The 12,999-nt window shown below is 40.0% G+C and overlaps 1 protein-coding gene across 6 annotated transcripts in view; it reads left to right on the forward strand.

Moving 5' to 3' along the window:
* TRPC3 (transient receptor potential cation channel subfamily C member 3) overlaps window positions 1-12,999 on the forward strand; it is a 76,216-nt gene that overhangs the window by 40,678 nt on the left and 22,539 nt on the right. For 4 of the 6 annotated variants that reach the window (XM_059169075.1, XM_059169084.1, XM_059169095.1 and 1 more), the window contains exons 6-9: window positions 1,509-1,742; window positions 4,048-4,312; window positions 7,155-7,350; window positions 10,213-10,422. In XM_059169075.1, coding sequence (XP_059025058.1) covers window positions 1,509-1,742; window positions 4,048-4,312; window positions 7,155-7,350; window positions 10,213-10,422 — 905 coding nt within the window. Of the gene's footprint in view, window positions 1-1,508; window positions 1,743-4,047; window positions 4,313-7,154; window positions 7,351-10,212; window positions 10,423-11,735; window positions 11,784-12,999 lie in introns of all 6 variants that reach the window. The other 2 variants (XM_059169058.1, XM_059169067.1) reach the window with 1 other exon arrangement.

Genomic DNA, 12,999 nt, shown 5'->3' on the forward strand with positions numbered 1-12,999 from the left:
GTTACTTTACCTTACAATAGTCCATTTTTTTTTTTGCTTTTTTTAGATTTTTATTAGCAAAGTATAGTTGACATGCAGTGTTATATTAGTTTCAGGTGTACGATATTATGATTTGACAAGTCTATATATTACTCACTCCTCCCCACGATAAGTACAGTGTTATTACAGTATTACAGACTATTCCCAGTGCTGTACTTTTTATCTCCATGGCTTATTGATTAACTAGAAGTTTGTACCTCTTGATGTTCTTTTTTCCTCCTATCCCCCCACTGACCTCCCCTCTAGCAGCCACCACTTTGTTCTCTGTATTGACGAGTGTGTCATTCTTCATTTTGATTTTTAGATTCTACACAGAAGTGAAATCATATGGTATTTCTCTTTCTCTGACTTCTTTCACTTAGTATATACCCTCTAAGCCCACCCATGTTGTTGGAAACCTGAGATCTCATTTGTTTTTATGGCTGAGTAATACTCCAGTGTGTGTGTGTGTGTGTGTGTGTACAGACACACACACACACACACACATATCACGTTTTTATCCATCCATTGACCATTGGATACCTAGGCTGCCTTTTCATCTTGGCCCACAAGTTTCCATTTTGAATAGCTATGTTAAAATTAAAAACTTTAGGCAATGAGAGGGAAAAAAATGGAGGTAGGAATTAGTTTATCTAACCATCATTAATGCAGAGTCACTTTTATCTGTTCTCTCTGTTTTCCCAGAGTGTTTTTGGTATCTTCTTAGTTCCTGAGTTAATAACGTGGTTACTCCCCTCATTCACTCCTGTGGACTCAACCCAGGTCAAATAATTATTTTATAAACTTTATCTTGAGCTAATACCTTTTTAGAAATTCCACAATGTCTTCCCCTTACAAGGTCAGGACAAATGGTTAAATTGGAATATTTTCCCCTCTTCTCCCAGAATGGCATTTTCTGCTTTCGGTTTCTTCACAGCATCGTAGGGCCCCTGCTTAAGGGTTCCTTTTTTGTCCAGTGATATTCTTCACCTCCCTAGCATGAAACTAGAAAGAGGAGAGAAGGTAGGGGAATGATGTAAGTGTTCCTGTGTGATTGGGAAAATGATCTTCTTAAAAGTCTACCATAACTTTCTCATTTAGGGGTTTGTTTCACCAGCAATTATTGTGGTTTGATAACCATTGGAATTCACAAAGGTGAATTTTCTCCTCTCCTCCAAAAGTCTCACAGGGCAAAATCATTTGACTTGAAGAGTCTTTGCTTACTTTCCTTCCCTCTTTCCTGCCCATCCCATTTCTGGTACCAGATGTAGAACTCTGTTACTCCAAATTCTAATTCTGACTTAGTAAAGATTTTTCTTCCATGTGACTCTGCCCAGGGTGTCAGGGAGCTGAACAGTAGTGGGTGCTTTGTGGTGCCTCATATGCTGCTTTATCTGTGGAGCATTTTCTAGATGGGGACTGGTGGTGGACCAAGTATGAGCTTCTCTGTCTAAGCTGTGAGATGTAATCTGTACCTTCCTGTGTGACAGGAATGATGTGGTCTGAGTGTAAGGAGCTCTGGCTGGAAGGACCTAGGGAATATATTTTGCAGTTGTGGAATGTGCTGGACTTCGGGATGCTCTCCATATTCATTGCTGCTTTCACGGCCAGATTCCTAGCTTTCCTTCAGGCAACAAAAGCACAGCAGTATGTGGACAGTTATGTCCAAGAGAGCGACCTCAGTGAAGTTACGCTTCCACCGGAGATCCAGTATTTCACTTACGGTAAGTTATTGACTGCAGGGTCCTCATATGAAAGGTCCTCAGGAAAGGTACTGAAACCACACTTTGGAAGGATATGTCCGTGTTTAGTATGAGATGTGTGTTGAATGTATATGAACAGAGCTGAGAGCATGAGCTATGGAACTATATAAAACTGGATTCCTGTCAAGGCTATGACTCTCCCTTGCTGTTTGTGACTTCGTTCAAGTTAATTTACTTCTCGGTGGCTCAGTGTTCAAATCTCTACAAAGAAGATGTTTCAGGGTAGGAGGAAATTATCTTTGAGCCCAACAACATAATTACTCATATATATTCTTAGGGTATGAAACTGTCTTAACTAGGGGGGGAAATAGCTTGATAAACTGATCGAGATGGAAGATGAGTCCCTGAGAGCGTGGTTCAGAGGGGATAAAAGAGTAAAAGGTGCTGTGCTGCTGTTCAGGTGAAGTGAACAAAAACTCAGCAGAGGCAGGAAGTAGGAGCTAAAGTGACATGAGATCATAAGCCCTGGAGAACACGCAGAAATACTGGGGTGATGTCCTGCCCCTCAACACAAGGTGGAAGGGAATTCATGCCCACCTTCTCTGTGTCATGAAGAGCAGGGAGGCCCCCGCTGACAACCAGGGTGCAAGGACAGTGATTCCATCCTTGCCAGCACAAACCAGGGGTAAGTGATGTGAGCCTCCTCTCCCTTGGGGCCAGACTGGGGAGGTGTGATTAGCAAATTTTCATGTAGTTTCACAATCTTAAGTCTGGACAGGACTTTAGAAATGTATTGCCTACCCCTTATTTTAAAGATAAGGAAACTCAGGCACAGAGTTCAGATGGGTTCTGATTTTGAAGAATAATTATTTACAAGTATCATTAAGGCTTACATTGCGATAAGTACAAGTAGCGTGTGAACATTATTAAAGAAGACTGAGTGCCTGCTCCAAAATAGAAGATGTACGTTTCACACATTGTGAAATTTAAACACCTTCACTCTTATTGTTAGCAAACGAGGATTTTTCTATGCCAAGGAGACCAGATCAAAGGAGTAAATGATTACCATTTATAATTAAAGAGTTAGCTTAAATTGTATTTTTGTGTAACATCTATCCTATTTTAGTAACTTATTTATTTAAATGTCTTCATGTGTATCTAATTGACTGTCTTCTGAAGGGAAATTTGTGAGTTCAGGATTTACTTCTTATTGTGTGTATGATTTTGATCAAGTACTTAGCCTTTCCAAGTATTGGTTTCTGCATCTCTAAGGAGTGGATAATAATAACACCAAATCCATAGAGCTAAGGGAAAGCACTGTGTCTGGTACACATTAAACACTCAATAAATGTTCATTTTTCTTGCTGAAAATGTCTACAATGTATTCATTCATCTGAGAACAATTCGGTTTGCACACAACTAGCCACATAGTATTTCTTGACCCTCCTGGGAATGAGTATCCAGTAGTTTGTTGGGAAATAAGTGACCTTGAAAGGGGTGGAGTCCTCCTTTAGAATCTATCCCCCAAATTTTTATACCTTAGTAGCGTATTACATTTTCTGGGAACAAGTTGTTTTCCTCAAATACCACACTGACAACACCATTGTGATTCGGTTGACATTCTTACTTCTCATAATATGCCGTTTTACTTGCACAAACTATCAGATGAACTAATTTCCCCATGAAATACGAAAAAGAAGTTTTGTGCCAACTGAGCCTATGGGGTGACAAAATAGCACATCAATAAATCTAGTAACTGAGGGAACAAATTAGTCAAGTCAATTGTTCTGTCATTCTGGACACAGTCTGTGTCTGATGAAGGATTTTTAACCTCTTTCTGTATCTTTCGTACATGATTCTGTTTCTACTCAATGTGAAGCAGGCTTCATATCTTTACAAGAGTGTTTCCTCTAGTAAAAGATTCCATGTGAGTGTGGAATTCAAATGCTTCTGGTTTAACATGAAAAACATGCCTGGGCAGTTAATTAAATATAGAGGAGTTTCAACCAAGATTAAAAAAAAAAAAAAATCTAGGGGCACCTGGGTGATTCAGTGGGTTAAGCCTCTGCCTTCAGCTCAGGTCATGATCCCAGGGTCTTGGGATTGAGCACAGCATCAGGCTCTTTGCTCAGCGGGGAGCCTGCTTCCCCTCCTCTCTCTCTCTGCCTGCCTCTCTGCCTACTTGTGATCTGTCTGTCAAATAAATAAATAAATCTTTAAAAAAAATCTACCTAAAAAATAGATATTATTTAAGGTATTTATTTTGCATAACTAGCAATGAATAAAAAGTTCCATTTCTAATCTCTCTCTCTCTCTCTCTTTCTAGCCAGAGATAAATGGCTCCCTTCTGACCCTCAGATCATATCTGAAGGCCTATATGCTATAGCTGTTGTGCTCAGCTTCTCTCGGATTGCATATATCCTTCCTGCAAATGAGAGCTTTGGCCCCTTGCAGATCTCTCTTGGAAGGACTGTGAAGGACATTTTCAAGTTCATGGTCCTCTTTATTATGGTGTTTCTTGCCTTTATGATTGGCATGTTCATACTGTATTCTTACTACCTTGGAGCTAAAGTAAATGCTGCTTTTACCACGTAAGTAAATATGAAAAAGGTATGATGAGAGAGAATTTCTAACAAATCCAAATGAAGTAAACACACAAAAAATCCAGAAATCCTGATAAAGATGTTTTTAAGGGGGAAAAAGAAATCTATTAAAAGCAATGCTTTTGTGTGATTACATTGCTTCAAAGGCTCATTTCTTTGAGCTTGGTAAGTGTTCAACCATGGAATGGAATCAGAATTTGGAAAAATCCTAGACAAAACTGACTATTTTAAGAGAATTGGGCAGCAAATTTTTAATACTGGATGTCTCTTATATTATGTATGACATTAAATTTAGTTTTGTCCTTTTGTAGCCATTACTATTCAAAAAAGAAGCATTGGCTTTTATTTTAATGTATCATTAATCAGTACAGAGTTGAGTAAGAAGAAACTGAAGCTAAATGTTGTACAGCTCACTGTAACACTAATACTGCTTCCTTCCTGTGGTCACCCTGGTATCTGCATTGGAGACTCACCTTGCCTGGGAAGTCTTCTTTGATTAAACTTCCTTAGTCATTGTTCCTTGAAGTTCCCTCAGCCTGGAGACATCTAGTTGGGAGATACTCTCAGTTACCAGCATTTAGTAGGGCAGGGATGGGGCCCTCCCTTTGTACTGTAGTCATTCCAGGTAGGGAGATCATAAGCCCTCCCTGTCTCCCTTTGTAACCTGTCATGCCACAACTGGAAAGAATCTAGACCTTCAATAAGTTCCCTGTAGACTAAAATAGAATATTAAGCCCTTTCAGGTATCTAAATTGTTTTGAAATGATTTTTTTTTTTCCAAATAGGTATATAGAGCAAGTCTTAGGGGTAAAAGAGAACTGAAACTCACTTTATTGTAATGAAAAAAAGTTCTGTTTGAACCCACTCCGGAAGGGACGGAAAGATCCTACACACATGGCCATCCCTTTAAACTCTGTGAGAGCTCATTTTATACAACACATTGTTGTCACTGTTTTATGTGAGGACGTGGCAACTTGATATGGTGAAAAGGATAGAGGCTGGAAAATCAGGCAGATGCAGATACAGTCTCTGCTGGTTTCTGGCTATGGCTTTTGGTCAAGTTACTCAACAGTCCTGTGTTAGTTTCCTTCTCTTTACAATAACCACGATAAGGTTGGAACTGGGTTGTTGTGAGGGTTATATAAAGTCATTGATAGAAAGCCTCTTGCCCAGAGTCAGAGCTCAGGAACCTTCCCTTTTCCGCTGTCTGCCTCTTCCCCCGCAGAGATTCTCAGGAATCTGTGTTCCCGAAGTTAGAGGTGAGAAGGTCTGCCAGAGAGCAAAATGAAGGAGTCAGAGAATTTGGGGATCCTGTTACATTAATGGCAAGGAACAGAGAGGTTCTAGTTTTTCTTAGTCTCCTGCTACCGTCTATGCTATAACATCATGCAGGGAGATGTTTTGTGATAGAGAGTAACTGTGTAGAGGTAGGAACCTTTCTATTCAGGTTTCTACTCTCAGGGTCTCGCATACTTTCTAGAATCTAATAGGCGTTCTGTCAGCATTTGCTGAATGATGGGATGAATAAACAAACTAGTGCTAAAACCTGTAAATCTACAGAATTGTTATTTAGAATCTGTTATATAGATGTATGTATATATATATACACACATATATATATATATATATATATATATATATATATATTTTTTTTTTTTTTTTAACTGGACTGTTCCCATTAATGTTCCTTTGGAAAAAGGACTGACTTTTTCCAAAGTAATGGAATTCCACATGTCTAATTGTTTAACTTAAGGATTATTTTTGTGGTTCACGAAGCAGTAAGTACAACTTGGTTATAGGCCCAAATCAGGCAAATTCAGCTGGCAAAGATCATTGAGGGGATAAAGTAGGTAAATAGTCTGGTAGAGGGCTACATGTTCATCGCTGTGATGGAAGACTCAGGGAGTAAGTTGTATAAATTAAAGGAAAAGAACAGAAATCTCTCAGTCTGTTCCCTCCTCTTCATTTCCAGTTAAGCAAAACTTTTAGGTGGGTAATATATTCTTGTGGCAAAAAATTCATGGAGTGGTGTCTATAGTGAAAAGCATGTTCCTTTTTCACCACTGGACCCCTGCCTCTTATTTCTACTTAGTTCACAGAGGCAATGGTTTCTTTTGGATACTTTCAGAGATATTTTATACACAAACAAGAACATAAGTATTTATTTGTAAGCCCCTCTCTTTTAGTTAAATGGTACACTATTTCACTCTTGCTATATCTTATTTTTTTTACTTAATAGATCTCAGATATCATTTTATAGAAACACATGTAAATAGATCTGTCTCATTTTCCCAGTGGCCATATACCATCCATCATATAGATGTCAGAATTATTTACCCTCCCCCCATTGATGGGTATGTAGGGTTTTCATTCTTCCCTGCTGCCATGGTGCAGGGAATATGTTTTGTTTTGTTTTTAAGCGAGTATATTATTTTACTCCTGGCCTTGTTCTACTCCAGAAAACCTGATTTAAATGTCTAAACCACTTATCAAATCAACCCCCAAATTTCCATCCTTCTAGAAGAAAAGAATGGGTATTGTGGCATGACATCAGCTTTCCTCTGCTGAGTTCAGAGACATTTCACTTGATGATAACTTCTAGAAAAGCTAGGCATTGGCATTACTTAATCACAAACCCCTAAAAACCCGAGAGAATGATTTCTAATGAATATTATGATAAAATAATTATACTCGTGGTGTTTATTATGATGATATTTAATGATGGCATTTTTACCTCTGTATAGAATTTAAACCCTATCTGGTTTCTCTTTTGAATTTTTCATACTGAAAACTGTCAGTTTATTTACTGTGTACCTTATTCTTTCAACAGTGTAGAAGAAAGTTTCAAGACTTTGTTTTGGTCGATATTTGGATTGTCTGAAGTCACTTCCGTTGTGCTCAAATACGATCACAAATTCATAGAGAATATTGGATACGTTCTTTATGGAATATACAATGTAACTATGGTGGTCGTTTTACTCAACATGTTAATTGCTATGATTAATAGCTCATATCAAGAAATTGAGGTAAACCTGCTTTCTATCCATGGTGTCTATTTTTGCCATCCCATTCTAATAGTATCATACATCTGTTTCTGTGCCCTGTGGTGGATTTCCAGCTCTTCTAAATTAAGAGGCTTATACCCAAGCAGAGGGAGCCAGGACCTTTCCCTGCATTTTCTTCCTGGGTAGATAGGCTCACAGCCTCCAGAATCTTCTAAGAACACAAAAGGGGTCCCCCTGAACTTATCATCACTCTGCCTCCTCTCAGAATATATTTCAAAAGTTTTGAAATGAGGGGCTACAACTATTGGCTATTGGCTGTAGGGGACTTACTCTCTCCTAGATTAGCCAGGCAACCATCTGAAAGATCTCAGTATGATGAAATTCTAGAACATGGGTGAGGTTCGGTGGGCTGAGGTCCGGAGCCGATGACCAAGAAAGAATTCTTGAGACATCTTTGGTGCAAAATGGTGGTTTACTAAAGCATGGGGACAGGACCCGTGGGCAGAAAGAGCTGCTGTGCCATTATCCTGAGAAGTGGCTGATTATATACAGAGGAGTTGGGTAGAAGAGAACAAAGGGGGTGATGTTAGTTTCTAAGGAATTTTGGAAGCAAGGTCTCCAGGACCTTGAGAGGCTAGCTATTGTTGGGAGAAAGGTTATTTATTACTAGTAGTAAAAATCTTCTTGTGAGACCCTTTAGGTGTATATCAATGGGCCATATGCTTGGGAATGATTCTCAACGCTATCTTGGAGATCTGGAGATAAAGTTTCACATTTCTCCTATCGAGTGTTCTTGTTAGTGAGACTTGGGTTTAGAAGAAATTTGACTTTATTTAGGGCTTGAGGAACTGAGTTATTTGCCTCTGGAAATTGTGCTATTGTTAAGATAGCTTCTTTGTTGTAAATCTCTAGGACATTGGTAAACCAAGGGAGACTCCTGTCTTGCAGGATTGCGATCTCTGGAAGTTAATTATTTGTTTTTCTTTTAGGGCAGTCAGGGGTGGGGAGTGGGTGGAGAGGGGGTGCAACGTGCCAGCTTTTGCTTTGTCCTCAGTCAGCCTCCTGCTCCCTCATCAAGTAGGGGAATTCCTAGATGTCTGGCAAACCCAGATGATGTTCTGTATCCAGTCAGAATTTTTAGTATTCTAGAAGTCACTCTACTTGTTTTGGATTAGGCTTGGTTTGGTACTTTCCTTCATGATCATGTGTGTTTTCTATGTCCTCCAGGTTTGTGTTCAATATCTCTTTAGTGTTTTGCTGTTTGTTAAGTGCATTGAGACTGTGTGTGTTTTAGAGACACATAAAATGGTATCTCAAAGTAGAAGTTAGGTCCCCCAGAAATGAAAACTGTGGGATCCTGAGTATCTGTTTGTGGTAACGGCAGTCTGGGCAGTGTGAGATAAGCAAGCCAACTTCTCCCATCTTTGAACCCCCTCCACTTCATTTCTTCTCTCCATCACCATGGTCCAGGACCGAGAATAAAAGGGATGTTTTCTCCTTCTGTTGGTGCCCATGGTTCTTGGTCACACCACTCTGAAGAATGAAGAGGTAGACCAGACAGAGTGGTGGGCAGCAAGCCAAGGTTTATTGAGTGATAGTGAAGTGGTAGTAAGAGGCTCCCAAGGAGGAAGGGGATCCAAAAGGGTGGCCACCAGAGTTTCTAAGTTTAGGGGTCTTGTTGAGACAGAAGGTTGTAATCTGATCAACCTTCCCTGTGCCTGTCACCCAATCAGGTTTTTGTCACCGATCATATGGGATAGGTGAAGGGCTCCTTCCAGGGTGGTGTAAAATCCTTTTAAGGGTAGTTTCCTCTTAGGGTGGGGCTCCTTCTCCTTCCCTGCCTGCCTTCAGCTATCCTTCATCAAAAGGACAAACAAGATAGGAATAGGCCACTGAGGGCCTCATATGACAGTTTGAGGACAAATGGCCGACACATAACCTCCGAAGTGCAATTCAGCTTAGTGCTATTTTTTTTTTTTCTTTTGCTCTTGAAGTGTGTTATGGTCTGTCTACAGCCTGCCCTGGATGGGTCTAGATGAGCGGGGAAGTCAGGTGAAGAGTGGGGAAGTCCTGTTGAATATGTGGAATTGGCAGGGGTGGGAAGGGAGGGAGGGGTTAATCTTTTTGTCCTTCCTTGACCTTGAATTTTTCTAGCATTTTTGCTTTATCTTTGGCGGGGGGGACAGGACATTCTGGTTCAGTTTCACTGGGTAGAGACAGGCATATGGAAGAAAAAAATGAAAACATTCTTAGCGGTGCTAAGAATATATGTAGGCCAGTAGAGGTTATATGCAGATAAATGTACATAAGTCACTTTTCTATTTCAAAAGTGTGATTTAGCTTCCTTGTATGATCCTACTGAAATCAATTACTGGAATATTTTGTTTTTAAAATTGAAGGGGGAGAACGAGTTTCTTGTCTCACAGAATTGAAGAATGAATCTCTCGGACAAAGGAGAGTGAGGAAAGCGATAGAAGTTTGTTACGCGAGGATAGAGAAAAAGCTCTCAGGAGTGAGAGGGGTCCTGACAGCGTTGCCACTGAGGGCTTTAGGGTTGGTCTTGTATTGAACTTCTCTAGTGATAGCACCATTGAGTACGGATTAGTGACAACACCTGTAATGGCTTACTTCCTTTTTAGGGTCTAGTAATTCTTTATTGGAACTGTTGTAGCTGTCATAACAAGATTCCACTTCTGACACCTAGGGAGGCTGGTCTGGTTGGTTCCCTTCTCTCTGGTTTCCTTACACCTTTGCATTTGGGGGATTTCTGTGAGCCTGATCCCATAGCTGCCCGCCCCTGCCATCACCTATATGCCCCTACCTAGCCCTGCCTGTCCCTTACTCAAAATGAATCATTGTTTCTTTTCTGTTTTTATGACACAGGATGACAGTGATGTAGAATGGAAGTTTGCCCGTTCAAAACTTTGGTTATCTTATTTTGATGATGGAAAAACATTACCTCCACCTTTCAGTCTAGTTCCTAGTCCGAAGTCATTTGTTTATTTCGTCATGCGGATCATTAACTTTTCCAAATGCAGGAGGAGCCGGCTGCAGAAGGATATAGAAATGGGAATGGGTAACTCCAAGTCCAGGGTAGGTATCCAAAACTCACCAAGACCTAAGGATGACTGTTCTGTCTTTCTCCTTGTCTTTGATGTTTGTTCAGTAATTTTCATGTGTGAACTTAGAAGATGTTGAAAGTTACTGTTTGTTCCATAGTCTTTCACAGGCTAAGACTTAATATCTTCATAATGTTTCAAGAAGTCACTTAGTCTGTATCTTGCTTTTGGTAAGAATTTCATGCAAAGTACCAAATTAAAAACAAACAGTAACACCTTCTTAACTTGTTAAAAGTAAACAGAAGAGTTATTGTGGCGAAACACTTTGGTTTTCTTGTGTTCCATGCCTCTCACCTGTTATTCTGATGTTAAATAGTTTTAACCTCACATTTTCCTCTTGGGTGTATGCATAATTTACCGCCACCATATTCTTATTTGTAGAAACTCTTGATTGGGCTAAGTAATCTTTTTTTTTTTTTTACTATCACAAACTTGGCACAAACCTAAGAGCATCCTCAAATATTAACCATAAATACCATTTTAATAAATAATTAAGAAAATGGTTTGTCCAAAAGTTGTCCCAGTTAAGTCATACTTGGATTTTAGATTGAGTCATACTCTGATTTTAACAAAGATGAATTTTATGATAGTACTTTATAATCATGAACTTAACTTTCAGAGGTAGAATTGGTAGGGGAGTCAAATGATGTAAGCAGGACCTCAAATAACAGGGAGCAAGACATAGAGGAGCAAATGTGTGGAGTTAAAATAGCGTTTTTGCCTTGAGTTGTGAAGATGGCCTGTAGTTGTGATACCCTGGGAGCCCACCAGATGGCAGTGTTACCTCCATAAAGTACAGGCCGGTTTAGCAGAGGTAGGTAGGTAGGTACTTGCTCTCAGTTGAAGTTGGTGAAAAAGACCGGATCCCTGCAATCTAATTTCTCACTTTAAAAAAACAGATGTGCATTTCTAAGATTTGTAATACCCCGGCATCTTATTCTTTAAGCCTTTGAAACCTTTTTAAAATTTTACTTGGATGTGGGCTCTTGAGACTGTGCCAGGGCACTGATTTGACTGTATCATCCCATGATTTCAAATAGTAGCTCACGTGTACATGGTGAAAAGCAGGACAATGTGAAGAGGAGCGAGCACCTCTGTGTTAGACTCAGATTTGAATTTGGGGCCTTAATGGCTTCCTAGCGAGTAACGTGGAGAAGTCGTTTCATCACGCTCAAACTTAGCTGTCCCATCTGAAAGAGAGAAAACTCTGTAGGGTTAATGTGAGGGTGATTTGAGATGTACACAGTTCCAGCCTCAACAAATATCAGTACCCTTCCTCATTCACAGTTTACAAAGTGCTTTGCTGTACACTTGAGCCTCATGCAACACTGTGAGGTAGGTATTATTATTATTCCCATTGTATAGATAAGACCCCTGAAACCCTTAAAGTAGTGCACTTATGCAAGGTCAGGGAGCTAGCCAGTGGTGGGGTAGGTGTGAATCCAGCTTTTCCAGCATCAGATGTCTAGCTCTTTCTTCTGCACGGGTTGCCTTACACTCAGCACGGGCTGCTCTGGCTTGGTTACTGGCCCATTTTCCCCTCCCATGCCCCTCTCCCCAACACATCTTGAAGTTTTCTTTCTGTAGAAGACTGATTTCACTGACTTCATTCCTGGGAGTACCACAGTGTAGAAGGGGGGAAATACCCTCAGGTCAAGTGTGTGCATTCAGGTGGCTTATGCCTCCCTCGACCTCTGTAAGGGAAATGTAGCTCGCACAAAGGAATGTGAGGGGAGCAGATGTGCTCTGTATTACCTGTAATACACCATTGGCAGAAAGAATAGCTTTTTTCAGAGAAGTTGCCAGAAGTGGGAAAAAAGTTGAGCACTGATCTCTCAGAAGCTATGAGCTTTGGCTTCCCAGTCTCTCCAGATCTGGTTTAAAACTGTCATTTTGCTTGAATTTTTAAAATTATGCAAGAAGATGTTTAAATATCTTTAATATTATTAATGCCATGAATATTAATACTCTCTGTGTACTGACTTTAGTAAAACTTTGGAGAAATTTCACGTCTCTGTTATTCTTTTTTAGAAGAGAGAAGGAGCTAGAGAAATCCTTTGTCCAAACCACTAGAAATGATTTCAGTCAACAGTCAGATACTGACCTCCAGTGGCAAAGAGGAGAATTAATTTTATTAGCCCAGGTTTTCTCTTGGCTTGATTGTGCCACTTCCTTCCTCTTAGCATCCCACATGTTCCTGAGTTATGATGCTGGGAAGTCAGGTGATGGGGCGAATACATATTTCTGCACAGGGGGCCCTGCCTTTGAATCATACCTTATCAGTAGTAGCTTGCCCAAGAGTTAAGAGGCGGGTCCCGCTCACATACATGAAGAGTAGCCAGTAATCATGTGCTACTCTTACTTTCTCCTTCTACCCTTCTACCCACTGTGAAGTTAAACCCAAAGAGAGAAGAGAACCAAAATTCTTTAAGCTTATTCTATTCAAAGTTGTGAATCTCAATCAGTATAGGGCCATGATCCTAAGAAGACATGTTATTTTGGCTCATATTTTAGGGTTATAAAATATCGAATGATACCTTTTGAACTTGTA

The sequence above is a fragment of the Mustela lutreola genome, chromosome 1 (genome assembly GCF_030435805.1).
Source record: "Mustela lutreola isolate mMusLut2 chromosome 1, mMusLut2.pri, whole genome shotgun sequence".
NCBI classification, from domain to species: Eukaryota; Metazoa; Chordata; class Mammalia; order Carnivora; family Mustelidae; genus Mustela; species Mustela lutreola.